Source organism: Oryctolagus cuniculus, chromosome 11 (genome assembly GCF_051225735.1).
Source record: "Oryctolagus cuniculus isolate XC-2025 breed Fujian yellow rabbit chromosome 11, ASM5122573v1, whole genome shotgun sequence".
Classification (NCBI taxonomy): Eukaryota; Metazoa; Chordata; class Mammalia; order Lagomorpha; family Leporidae; genus Oryctolagus; species Oryctolagus cuniculus.
The window spans coordinates 120,838,495-120,851,695 of record NC_142877.1 but is presented as its reverse complement, the minus strand read 5'-3'; the positions used below and the strand labels follow the sequence as shown (position 1 = coordinate 120,851,695).

At 48.9% G+C, this 13,201-nt stretch overlaps 1 protein-coding gene and 1 long non-coding RNA gene across 13 annotated transcripts in view; one reads left to right on the top strand and one right to left on the bottom strand.

Annotated features, from left to right (window-relative positions):
* Positions 1 to 13,201, bottom strand: part of PPARA (peroxisome proliferator activated receptor alpha) — a 69,997-nt gene that overhangs the window by 16,976 nt on the left and 39,820 nt on the right. For 6 of the 11 annotated variants that reach the window (XM_070053051.2, XM_070053050.2, XM_051828150.3 and 3 more), the window contains exons 3-4: positions 5,378 to 5,626; positions 1,348 to 1,508 (exon numbers count right to left, since the gene is read on the bottom strand). In XM_070053051.2, coding sequence (XP_069909152.1) covers positions 1,348 to 1,508; positions 5,378 to 5,585 — 369 coding nt within the window. In that variant the 5' untranslated portion in view covers positions 5,586 to 5,626. Of the gene's footprint in view, positions 1 to 1,347; positions 1,509 to 5,377; positions 5,627 to 11,052; positions 11,203 to 13,201 lie in introns of all 11 variants that reach the window. The other 5 variants (XM_051828155.3, XM_089307744.1, XM_051828154.3 and 2 more) reach the window with 2 other exon arrangements.
* Positions 1 to 13,201, top strand: part of LOC138844458 (uncharacterized) — a 31,190-nt gene that overhangs the window by 1,816 nt on the left and 16,173 nt on the right. The window lies entirely within an intron of this gene.

Sequence of the window (13,201 nt, the reverse complement as noted above, 5' to 3'; positions counted from 1 at the left end):
TTGTTTTGGCTCCGGGTTATTTTTTCTCTTAAGTCCTCCCACATTTCAGATGTGGTAGGCTTGCCTGGCCTCGTGCACAGGAACAGCAGTTTGCTGGGAGTGGAGGGTGGGCTGGTATCCTCACTTGACACCCTTATCCAGGTGTAAGGCGGGACAGCCCGAGAACATGCAGGATTGTAAGAGGGAGGTGAGGAGCAAGCATTCCAGATGTTAGGGTGCAGTGCTGCTCTGGCTCAGAGGCCTGGTCTCCCCATGCACCAGGCCTCCCTGCATAGGTAGGGGCCAGCGTTGTGGTGCAGTGGGTCAAGCAGCTGTGCTGGCATCCCATGAGGGTGCCTGTTTAAGTCCTGGCTGCTCCACTTCCTATCCAGCTGCATGCTAATGCACCTGGGAAAGTAGTGGAAGATGGACCTAGTACTTGGGTCCCAGCCACTACATGGGAGACCTGGATGGAGTTCCAGGGCCCTGGCTTCAGTCTGGCCCAGTCTCGGCCATTGTAGCTATTTGAGGAGTAGATAAGGTCTCTCTCTGTGTGTGTCTTCCTGTCACGCTGACTTTCAAATAAATAAATAAATAAATCTTAAGAAGAACACAGGTAGTGCAGAATACTAGGAAAGACTACCAAACTTCAGTGCAGGGTTTCTGACTTGAAGCAAACATTCAGATGATTAGAGCCCCCTCTGTCATGAGCATGAGGCAGAATACAAGAAAGAGTGCATGACACCCAGGGGATGCCATGCTTCAGGAGACTGGCAGGACATGACCCCTGTCACCATCCTGTTGGTAAGCACAAGAGGCCATGTGCCCAGGTGGCAGCTGCTGGATCTCAGGCCTGCCCATGCACACTTGGGCATGGATCATGTCTGCTTAGGGGTCTGGCTGAGCTGGCCTCAGGAGGAGGATATATGTGCACCTTGGAGGGATGGGGGAAGGAACTGCCAGGGGCTCAGGAACAGCAGTGCAGGAGCCCACTGTAGGTTCCAGGCCTCTGCTGGGTACCAGGGGACCTTAAGCAAGACATTCAACCCCTTTTGTCCAGTCCCCTGGACATAAAAGAACAACTGCACTAGCTGGCCTTGGTGAGGCACCAGTTATGTGGGAAATGCTCTCAGCCCTGCGTTCAAGCAACAGGATGGTTCCTAATGCCGCTCATCTCCTGAAGAACCCCCTTTGCTGAGCTCCTCACACAGACCGTGGAGCATCCGGTTCTAGACCTTTGAAGAGAAAGTCGTCTGCCCCAGAGGCCAGTTTCCCAGCTGTCTATAATGGCACATGTTTGTGTTGGGGTAAAAATAACCCCAGGAGCCACGACGCAGGCCCCCTTCATCCCCGCCAGGCTCCCTGTACCTTGCAGCCTTCACATGCATGGACCCCGTAGTGGTAGCCTGAGGCCCTGTCACCACAGATCCTGCATTCAATGTTGAGGGCTCCGCTGGGATATTCATCAACGCCACCAGGAACCACGGGACAGGTGACTGATGAGGGACTGGACGCGGGTGAAAGGGTGTCTACGAAAAAAGAGGAGACATGTGTGAATCATCCAGGTGTCACTACACAGGGTCTAAACCAGGTCCCTGAGGATAGGAGTGTCAGCATGGGAGGATTCTGGAATGTGGCAGAAGCTCATGGGCAGGGCACCTGTCCTGAGTCAGCCCCTGTCCCTGGGTTGAGCCCCCATGGTCCCACGGCTGCCATCATGCTGGCTTCCCTGAAGCTCCGTCTCTGACTTGCACCTGCACCTGGTCCTGGACCCACACATCCACTGCCTCCAGACACTGCTCAGCATGCCCTGCACAGAACTTGTTTTTTGCTTTCTTCCTTCCAAGTCATGTGCAGTTGATAACTTGATAAATGGCACCAAAATGAAGTACAAAAACCCTGGTGGGTGACAGCAAAAGCTTAATCCATGAAAGGAAAAAATAAACTGGAATTCATGAAAATTAAAATCTGCTAAGAAAATGAAGGCAGGCCACAGGTGGGGAGAAAATATTTGCAAAACACATTTTAGGAAAGGCCCACATCCAGAATATACAAAGAAGTCTTAAAACTCAGTAATAAGAAAAGAAACGAGAATTTAAAAATGAGCAAACGATCTGAGTAGACTCTTCACCACAGAAGATACCAGCATAATAATGAGACGTCATCACAGCCTATCAACGGCTAAAACCCAACACTGCTACGACAAACATCGGCAAGGGTGTGGAGCCCCAGGACCTTCACAAGTTGCTGGCGGGAATGGGAAACAGGATGATGACTTTGCAGGACAGGTGAGCAGTTTGTCACAAAGTCAAACAGCCTAAAGGGAGCCAGGCTCCCAGCTTATTTACCCAACTGACCTGACAAAACTACACATACACGTTTACAGCAGCTTTATTAGAATTACCTCAAACCATAGGCCACCGATATGCCCTTTAACAGGTGAATGGATGAACAAACCATGGTAACCCACCCAAGGGAACATCATTCAGCATAAACAGAAACGAGCCATCAAGCTGTGGAAGACATGGGTGAATCGTAATAAACAGTGCTCAGCAGAAGCCAGCCTGAAAAGGTGACATCCTCTCTGAGGCCAAATTGATGGCACTGTGGAAAAGGCAAAGCCACAGTGGTGGTGAACACATGAGCCAGTGGGGAAGGGTAGGCAAGTTGGGCTTGGCGAGGTTGAGCACCGTGCTGAAAGTGTACATTTGAAAATGTAATGGTATACCCACAGCACCATGCATTTCTGAAACCCACAGAACATCACAGTTGAGTGAGCCTCGCTGTATGCAAATATACAACTAATTTAGGAACTTGCAGGAACCCAGGATGGAATGCGAAATGTGACTGTACTACACATGTAGGAAACAGGCGGGGTTGGGGCACAGCAGGGTAAAGCCACTGCCTGCAACACAGGCATCCCATATCAGTGCTGGTTCAAGTCTCGGCTACCCTGCTTCTGATCCAGCTCCCTGCTAATGTACCTGGGAAGACAGTGTAAAATGGTCCAAGTGCTTGGGCCCCTGCCACCCATGTGGGAGACTGGGATGGAGTTCATGGCTCCTGGCTTCAGGCTGGCCCACCCCTAGCTGTTGCAGTTTCTTTCTCTCCCCCTTTCTTTCCTTCTCTGTCACTCTGCTTTTCATATAAATACATAAATAATTTTTAGACATGCAGGAAACACTCTCACTGAAAGAGATAGAGGAGAAGGAGTGGCATGGTAGGGCTACAGGCAGAAGGGCCTACACATAAGCACCATGCTGTAGTTGATAACACTGCTCCCCACAGGAGTAGGGTTAATCATTCTGACACTGTTCCATGTGACTTCCAGAAATGAACCATTAAGTCATGGGTGGCAGTTGAGGAAGGCAGGTATCTCCCTGTTAAAATGGTAGGTTACAGATGAGGTTATAACTAGAGAATCAGAATGGCCCATCTAATGCATTAAAGGCAGGCGTCAGCTGGAGCTTGTAGTGAACTTGGAAGCTTCAGTGGCTCAGTGTGAATATCATAACTAGGGTCCCTAAAGGAGGAAAGGGAGAAGAAGCACAGGAAAAATTCTCAAAGAAATAGTAGTTCGACCTGATCCAAATTTGATGAAAATAGTAAATGCATAGCTCCCAGAAAAATAAAAACTCCCATCAGAGCACAACTGTAATCAAATTGCTTAAAACTGGTGATAAAGAAGATTTTTAAAGGTCACCAGATACATCAAAAAGAGGTGCCAGTGCTGGTGGGAAAGTAACTTAGAAGAGTATGGAGGTTCTTGGAAAGACTAAACCAGAATTAGCACATGATCCAACAGTCCTGCCTCTAGGTCTGTATTCAGAGGAACTGAAATCAATACACTGAAGAGATATGTTCAGCACAGCGTTATTCACAATAGCCTGGACATGGAATCTACCTCAGTATCCACCAAAAAAATAAATGGATAAAGAGAATGGGGAGGTGATGGCACTGTGGTGTAGCAGGTAAATTTGCTGCCAGCAGTGCCAGCATCCCAGCTCTGGCTCCTGACGCCAGTTTTCTGCTAATGCAGACCCTGGGAGGCAATGCTGATGGCTCAAGTAACTGGATTCCTGCTGTCCACACAGGAGACCTGGATCCCAGCTTAGTCTGGCTCAGTCTTGACCATTTCAAGAGTTTGGGGAGTGAACTAGTGAACAGGAGCTCTGTCTGCATGTCTCTTGCCAGCTCTCAGCTATTTTTTAAAAAAGAAAAAACAGGCACAGAAACATAAATACTATATAACATTTATCTGTGAAATCTAAAGAGACTCACAAAAGTAGAGAATGGAATGGTGGCTACAGAGACTAGAGATGGGGGATGGGGAGAAGTTGGTCAAAGGCCAAAGTTTCAGGACATGAGAGGATCATGTTTTTGAGATCTGTAGCACAGCATGGGGACCAGTTAACAGCAACATGTTGCACATTTCAAAAGTGCTAAAAGTAGGTTTTGGATTTTTTTCACCACAAAAAAATGGTAGGTATGTGGGCTGATGGATATGTTACTTAGCTTGATAAATTCATTTCACCACACATACATATATGGGGGCACCCCAAAAATTTCATCCCATGTTGGAGTGCTGGTTCAAGTCCTGGCTCCTCCACCTCTGATCCAGTTTCTTGCTAATACACCCTGAAGGACAGCAGATGATGGTCCAAGTACTTGAGTCCCTGCCACCCATGTGGGAGACTTGGCTCCTAGCTGCAGCCCTGCCCAGTCCCAGCTGTTGCAGGCATTTGGGAAGTGAACCAATGGATAGAAGATCTTTTTTTTTTAAATCTTCTGTTATTGCAAGTGAAAGCAGGAAAGGAGGGAAAAGAACAAAGTATATATGGGCCAAAAAAACTGGGGGGCCAGCGTTGGAGCACATTGTGTTAAGCTACTACCTAAGCTGGCATCCCATATGTGCACCAGTTCAAGTCCTGACTGCTCCATTTCTGATCCAATTCTCTGCTTATGTGCCTGAGAAAGCAGTGAAGATGGTCCAAGTGCTTGGGCCCTTTCCACCCACATGGACAACCAGAATGGAGTTGCAGGCTCCTGGCTTCCACCTGGCCCAGCTCCAGCTGTTGAGGCCATTTAGAGAGTGAGCCAACTGATGGAAGATCTCTAACTCTGCTTTTTAAATAAATGACTTTTTAAAAAATTGCAAGTTAATAGATTTAAGTAATGAAAACCATAAACACACTAATAAATGGAATGCAGCTAAGCACGCTGACTGGATTCCGAGCATTATGTAATGTGAGACTAAGATCCCTGAGGAGCTTCCAGGTGCGATGCTTTCTCATGCTTGCAAATTTCTTTGTAAAGATGTGTGCCCTCTTGCCTGGCTAAAGAGAACAAGTGTCTCCAAGGAAGGCTATGCATAAACAGGGCTTCCCAGGATACTCACCTGTGATCACGGAGCCATCTGATCCGGAGCAGCTGCCCAGACACTGGTATTCCGGAAAACTGAAGCTTCCAGAGCTGTCCTCACCAATGGATTGTGAAATCTCATGGATGTTCCCCATTTCCTGGAGGAACTCTTCAGATAACGGGCTTTCCAGGTCATCGGCATCGAGGGCAGAGAGAACGCAGAGCGGGCTTCCCGTGTCCACCATCCTGACCAGAGGGGGCTGGCCAGCTTCTCAGCGCCAGCCTACTAGGAGGACAGAGGAGTGTCGATGAGACAGACAAGGAATCGTGCATGTGTGCACTGTGTGTGCATGTATGAGGGTGTGTATGTGTGAGTACATGGGTGTGCGTGCATGTTACATGAAAGCGTCACTTATCACTGAAGATGCTCCTGAACTCACAGTGTAAATAGTACCATTATGAGCTGCAGTTTCCAGGCTTGACTCTTGATAAGCGAACTAAGAAGAGGAAACAACAACATGTGTGAGGCGCCAAGGCCTCCCAGGAGGGGAGGACACCCTGGGTTCTGCACAGAGCTGGGGTGAGAAGGGAAAAACCCTAAGTCCCTGTTCTCAAGGAACTTCTCTCCAATGGGGACACACATGGGGAACAAGTGACCAAAGACAACATGGGCTGTGTAGTGGGGCCTTAGCAGCACAGCCAAGAGTGGCTGGGGAGTGCATGCTACTGTTCATGGGGAGATCAGGAATCGCCACCAGTCGGGGCCCCACAGAGCCTTGCAGAACAAGGGAATCAGGATGTCCTGGGGGAGTGGGTTCCAGCAGGAACATCAAGTGCAAAGGCACCAGGATTGGGCATGCTGGTTCATTCCAGGGACAACAAGGAGTCAGCATGGCCTGGGCTGGAAAGCCTGGGAAGAAGAGGGCTGAGTGGTCAGCCACAGGCTGGGTGTCACATTCCTTCTCATTCTCATAGACATGGAGGTCACTCGTGGGTATTCGCAAAACACGACTGTACGTGGAGTTTCTGACCATCAAAGTCAGTGAGTCTCAAGCAATGCTGGACTATTCAGCCAGAAAACGATGGAACATTCTCCATATGGGGTGGGGACATGGTGGCAGCTCTTCCCATGTTGCTCTGCATCATGCTCTCGTGCATTTTTTTTTTTTTTACAAAACCAATTACTCTGAAAGGCAGAGTGGGAAGACAGGGTGGAAGGAGGGAGAGAGATCTTCCATCCACTGGTTCATTCCGCAAATGCCCATGACAGGCCCAGACCAGGTCTTCACATGGTTCTCAGGAGCCCAAGTACTTGGGCCATCCCATTCTGTTTCCCAGATTCATTAGCAGGAAGCTGTATTGGAAGCAGAGTAGCTGGGGCTCAGTATAGGATGCAGGCATTCCAAGTGGTGGCTTAACCCAGCACGTCACACCACCAGTCCTTGCTAAGACATCTTAAACCTCTTGCTGTGACCTCTAGACAAGGCCCAGTCTCCTCAGCACCAGACCCTAGCCTTTAGGAATTTGCCCCATTATCCCAGTGGCAACACTGAGTGTCACTGCTTCACAGTTTCACCTCCACACCTGTGCCCAGGTGCACCTGTCTGAACTGCCCTTCCTGTGGCTGACTTCTTCAGGCCCCACTCTTAGTCCTGAGTCATCAGGACTTAGTCCCAGTCATCAAGGCCAAACAGGCGATATGCAGCTTCCGGAACTGTTTTCCCACGTGCAAATGGTCACTGTGAAGCTCACTAATCACAAACAGGGTCAGAGGAGGTGTGTGCTGCCCCCAGCCGCAGGCTCCACATGGCAGCCAGTGGCATATTATGCCCAGACAACGCCAGACTCTATTGGAGGAGTATACTTTTCCAAAGCAAACACTCAGCCATTGGATGTCTTTATGTAAAACCACATTCACCCTTCAGGTTGGCTGGCTGTAAATAGCAGCTCTAAGAACCCAGCTCTAAGAACTGTGGGAGTGGCTTCTTCTAGAAATGAGAGATGGGTACCATGCACATATTGATGTGCAATTCATATCTTGGGCTGGGAGTGCTGGCAATGAGTGATTGTAGTTGACAGTAGCACACGGAGACTGGAGGGAGACTCGGTCACCACTTGTGGGGCTTGGGAGCTCTATGTAATCTGGTAGCATTTCAACCAAGCAGCAGATTTGCAAGTTTCTCCTGTCACCGCCATTCTGCTTGCCATCTCTGGGAGATGTCTCCAGTTGTAAACAAGATACTGGGGTAAGCAGCACGTACAGTGTTCTTCACCATGAACTTTGTTCAAAAGCTGCAGTCACTAACTCACTATGTTAACTATCAGGCTCCCTGAAAAGAGAATGGAGCGGCTGGACCGGGCTGCAGCCACTCCTTCCTCACCCCTGTGCACCACAATCTCTGCAAATGTTCCTTCTTCCAGCCAGAAGCATCAGACTGATATGACAATGTTGGTTTCCTTGGCATAACACATTCAAGAGGCTAGAAAGTTCTGAAATATTATCATTTTACTTTCCAGCTACTTTTATTTTTTATTATTTTTTTTTTGACATGCAGAGTGGACAATGAGAGAGAGAGACAGAGAGAAAGGTCTTCCTTTGCCGTTGGCTCACCCTCCAATGGCCGCTGTGGCCAGCGCGCTGCAGCCGGCGCACCGCGTCCAGCTACTTTTAAAGAATACCTGGGACTAATGTAGGGAACACTGGCCTTCCATTAGTGAAGGATTTCACCAGATGAAACCACTCTGGAAGGTGAAGCAACACTGTGCCGACCTCTGCCTTTGCCCAGAGGATTTAACAGTGGCCCACTAGCTTCCAATGAGGGCAGATAAGGAGCGTCTTACTCTTGAACAAGTCTGCTGGAGAGAGAGCAGAGCCACGCGGGCACAACTGGCCAGCATGCCTCAGTTCCCAACATTCTCAGCGGCCCCTCCCTCCACTGGTTCTCCCAGCCCTGTGGCTTTGGAGCAGAAACCCCAAAGGGAAGTCCTCACTGCACTTACATCTGCACAATGCCACCAGGCCGGGCTAGCCGGCTACTGTGCCCTATTCCCCAAAAGCTCTAGAGGGATGAACAAGTGCAAACAGTGATTCATTTTCTTGGCAGCTTCCAATGTGGCTGAACTCAAGAAACAACTGTGGGGGCCAGCACTGTGGCATTGTGAGTAAAAAGCTTGTGTCCTGGCTGCTCCACTTCTGATCTAGCGCTCTATTAATGTGCCTGGGAAAGCACAAGTGGTTGGGCCCCTGCCACCCACGTGGAGACCTGGATGAAGCTCCTGGCTCCTGGCTTTGGATCAGCCCAGCTTTGACTGCTGCAGCCACTGGGTTGGGGGCGGTAAACCAGCAGATGGAAGATCTTTCTCTGTAACTCTGCCTTTCAAATAAATAAGTAAATAAATAAATCATCTTTAAAATGAAGAAAGGAGAGAAAGGAAAAGAAAAGAAAGAACTGTAAATCTGCACATCAAAGAGACGCCAGCTCCTGCACCCCTTGCAGCACTACTCAAAGTAGCCACAACAGGGAATCAACCTAGGCGTCCACTGACAGATGCACAGACAAGGCCAGTGTGGTACATGCAGACAATGGGATGCTATTCAGCCACAAAGAAGAATGAAATCCTGACATTTGTAGCCTGAACTTAAAGGAGAGATTACTTGAGACTAGGAAGGGCTGGAGGATGGTTGGACAATGGGTACCAACATGGTCAGGTAGAAGTAAGAGGGCCTAGTGTCCCCAGCACTGGGCAGCTCCAGCTCCCGGGCATGCGCTAACTTCTGTATGAGGAACTGCAGGAGAGCAGCTGGCGGCTCCAACACCCACAGCCAAGAAGACAGCAAGGTTGGTTGCCATGTGATCAGTTCAGGTTGCATACATGAGCTGAAAGACTATACACTGTACCTCCAAAATGTATACACATTACATGAGCAAAGGAGAGTCCCAGCGATGATGCATGGTTCTACATTCCTCTCACTGCTGCTCTCCAGGAGAATTCTCAGGTCCTAAATCTACTCCCCGCTGCACTCAATCTGCATGTCAGAGCTGCACCATGTGTACCATGAGCTCAAACAGCTGCAAGCCCATTTTCAGGTCTCAGTCATCTTCATTTGTCAAAACATCCCTTTGCAAACTAGGAAGTAAAGTATGTGAAAACTGTAGGACTGAAAAGAGAAATGGATGCAGGACTGTATTCCTGAGACCTATGTTCCCTAAAAGCAGGTGCAGCTGTTGAAGAGTTTTCAAAAAAAAAAAAAAAGACTTCCTATTTTATTTATTTGAATGGTATGAGTAACAGAGGAGGTAGAGAGAGAGAATCTTCCATCCGCTGGTTCACTCCCCAAATGGCCATCATCTGCTGCCTTCCCAGGCATATTAGCAGGAAGCTGGATTGGAAGCAGAACAGCTGGGACTTGAACTCGTGCCAATATGGGATGCCTGGACAATGCTGGTGGCTTGGCCCATTGTACCCAACATTGGTCCCAAAGTGTAGAATCTTAGCACAAACCAAGACCCTCAACACCAGGCTGCATGCCATCTCCTAGCTGGGGTGAGTTGCTGTTGTCATCAGGTGTCCTTACTTTGCGAGGCCCAGAAGGGCTCAGGAGGGAACTCCTCTGGGTTCCTCCCACACCTTGGGCCCAATTCCAGGGCAGCCCTGAGTACACAGGGCGGTGGAGTTGCACATGGGCCTGTCTTCCCCGAGGCCTTGTGCTCTGTGCAGCAAGTGCTCAGGGTCTATGTTCTAACCCTTGGCACAACCAGTGCTCAGGAACCATTGACTCCAAGAGCACCAGGCAAGGGCCTGTGAATTCTCCCTTTCACTCTGTAACAGCAGCCTTGGCTGCTGTCCCCTAGATAGCAAGATGGCACATGTAGTCGTTGTGCCTGAAGATGACCAAACTGCACTGGACATTTGCAACAGAGATGACAGACTCTGTAGAGAAATTGATCAGAACTTTGCAGAGTAAATTACTGTCATCGCCCAGATCGGAAAGGCATGCAGGAGGAGGCAGAATATGTAAACCTGGTGGTGAACAGCAGGGTTCCTGGTCAGAGGGACATGGAGGTCACAGCTGCTGCCTGTGGCCTTGGCACAAGGACAGGCAGACATAGACACTGTAACAACTGCAAGGTAAAGGAATGAATAGATGATCACTTGGACTCTCAAGAGCAATCGATGGAGAACTGGGAGGTGTTAGGTTGTAAAATACAGCATTTTGAAGAAAGGTAAAGAAATTTTACCATATGATTGAAATGAAAGAAAACCATGGGGAAATGGCTCCCGCATTGGCTCCTGGAGGCCAGCTGTTGTGTCTGACCCATATTTGCACCCCCATGTTATTAACAGGGCACCTTGGACCAAGATGGCCCTTTGTCAAAATTTTCTGAAATTACTTATTAAATAGTAAGTAGTTTGATATCCTCCCAGCCATCAAAACGGTTTCATATGCGGTGTGATCAGATGCCCAAAAATGACAGCAAAAGGATTTGGGCTTTAGTTTTCATACTCAGAACCTAACATTTGATGCAAAAGCATCTGCAGAATTACAGACATCATACTTCCCTCTTGCTTCTTGTTGACCCTCACTTACGATCAGGCAAGAAGCCCCCGCAGATCAATACCACCCTCCAGAAATCTCTCTCGACTTCCTTTACTAACTTAAGTCCGGTGCATCTCCCCAGAGTGGGTTAAAGGCACAAATCGAAGTCTTACCAGAGCAGTGGCACTGATGCGGTGACAGACACTTGTTACATGATGGACTTGCCTCTTTCCACCAGCTCTACTTCACTACCCTGCCGGATTCTTTACATTTTTTAGGTATTATATTTAAGATTTAGAAGTCTTGTAGCTCAGTTTGTTGAGCTAGAATGTAAAATAACATTTCAGAATAAATAAACAAAATAAAAGCTCAAAAGCCCTCTGTACCTTCACCTAGCACCAGTTCATTGAAATTGATTAATGATTACCACCTGCATAATGATTAACACACAAGGTAAGGAAAGGAAATGCCTACAGAAACACATTTCAAACAAAAGTACCCGGTTCAGAAACTGGGACCGTGCATCTTAACAAATCAAATGCATTATAAATAGTTTGCACATCACCTAGGCTTAATCAGAAGCATCTAGATCTTTCCCAACAATGCCTACGGCATTAACTTGAAATTTTGTAATCACAGGAATTCAGCATGTGAGAAGACTGGCAAGTTCTCTGTGGCACAAAACAGTAGCTGGCAGTCTCTACCCCTTCATCTGTCATGACGCAGAGTGATCCTCCTGACCATCCTCAAGGAGAGCCCCTCCGGGTTTCCCCCAACGCGTACCCCATGCGAGTCCTGTATCCAAAACGCTTGCGGCAAGAGAGTTTTAGATTTCAGATGTCTTTGCCTTTTGGAGTATTTGTATATTCAAAATGAGATGGGGGTCAGTGTTGTGGCATAGCAGGTTAAGCCTCCAACTGCAACACTGGCGTCCCATATGGGCGCTGGGTTTTTTGTTTGTTTGTTTGTTTGTTTGTTTTTTTTTAAATTTTTTTTTTTTTTGACAGGCAGAGTGGACAGTGAGAGAGAGACAGAGAGAAAGGTCTTCCTTTGCCGTTGGTTCACTCTCCAATGGCCGCCGCGGCCGGCGCGCTGCGGCCGGCGCACTGCGCTGATCCGATGGCAGGAGCCAGGAGCCAGGTGCTTTTCCTGGTCTCCCATGGGGTGCAGGGCCCAAGCACCTGGGCCATCCTCCACTGCACTCCCGGGCCACAGCAGAGAGCTGGCCTGGAAGAGGGGCAACCAGGACAGAATCCGGCGCCCCGACCGGGACTAGAACCCGGTGTGCCGGCGCCGCTAGGCGGAGGATTAGCCTAGTGAGCCGCGGCGCCGGCCTTGTTTGTTTGTTTTGATAGGCAGAGTGGACAGCGAGAGAGAGACAGAGAAAAAGGTCTTCCTTTTCACTTGGTTCACCTTCCAATGGCCGCTGTGGCCGGCACACTGCACTGATCCAAAGCCAGGAGCCAGGGGCTTCTCCTGGTCTTCTATGCGGGTGCAGGGCCCAAGCACTTGGGCCATCCTCCACTGCACTCCCAGGCCACAGCAGAGTGCTGGATTGGAAGAGGGGCAACCAGGACAGAATCCGGCACCCCGACCGGGACTAGAACCCGGCGTGCTGGCGCTGCAGGTGGAGGATTAGCCTATTGAGCCGCGGCGCCAGCCTGGGCGCTGGTTTGAGACCCAGCTGTGCCACTTCCGATTCAGCTCCTTGCTAATGTACCTGGGAAAGCAGCAGAAGATGGCTCAAGTGCTTGGGCCCCTGCACCCACTTAGCAGATCAAGAAGCTCTCAGCTCCTGACTTCAGCTTGGCCCAGTCCTGGCTGTTGGGGCTATTTGGGGAGTGAACCAGTAGATGGAAAATATCTTCCCCTCCCACCCCGCCGCCACCTCTCCTCCTCTCTCTATAACTTTGCCTTTCAAAAAAATAAATCTTTAAAAAAGATTTAAAAATGAGATTATGGTGGCACCCAAGTCTAGATCCAAATCTAAAAATTGTAAATAAATTACTTTAAAAAATTATCTATGTTTCAAATATGCCTTATAAACATAGCCAGAATTTTATGTGACATTTATAGTGTGATTGGGGTTTTTTTTTTTTTTTTCGGTAAAAATTTATTGGAGCCAGAATTGTGGTGCAGTGGATTAAGCCCCAACTGTGGTGCCACCATCTCATAAGAGCACTGGTTCGAGTCTTGGGGATACACTTCCACTCCAGTTCCTTGCTAATGCACCTGGGAAAATGGCAGAGGATGGCCCAAGTGCTTGGGCCCCTGCCATCCATGTGGGAAATTCGGGTGGAGTGTCAGGCTCCTGGCTTTGTC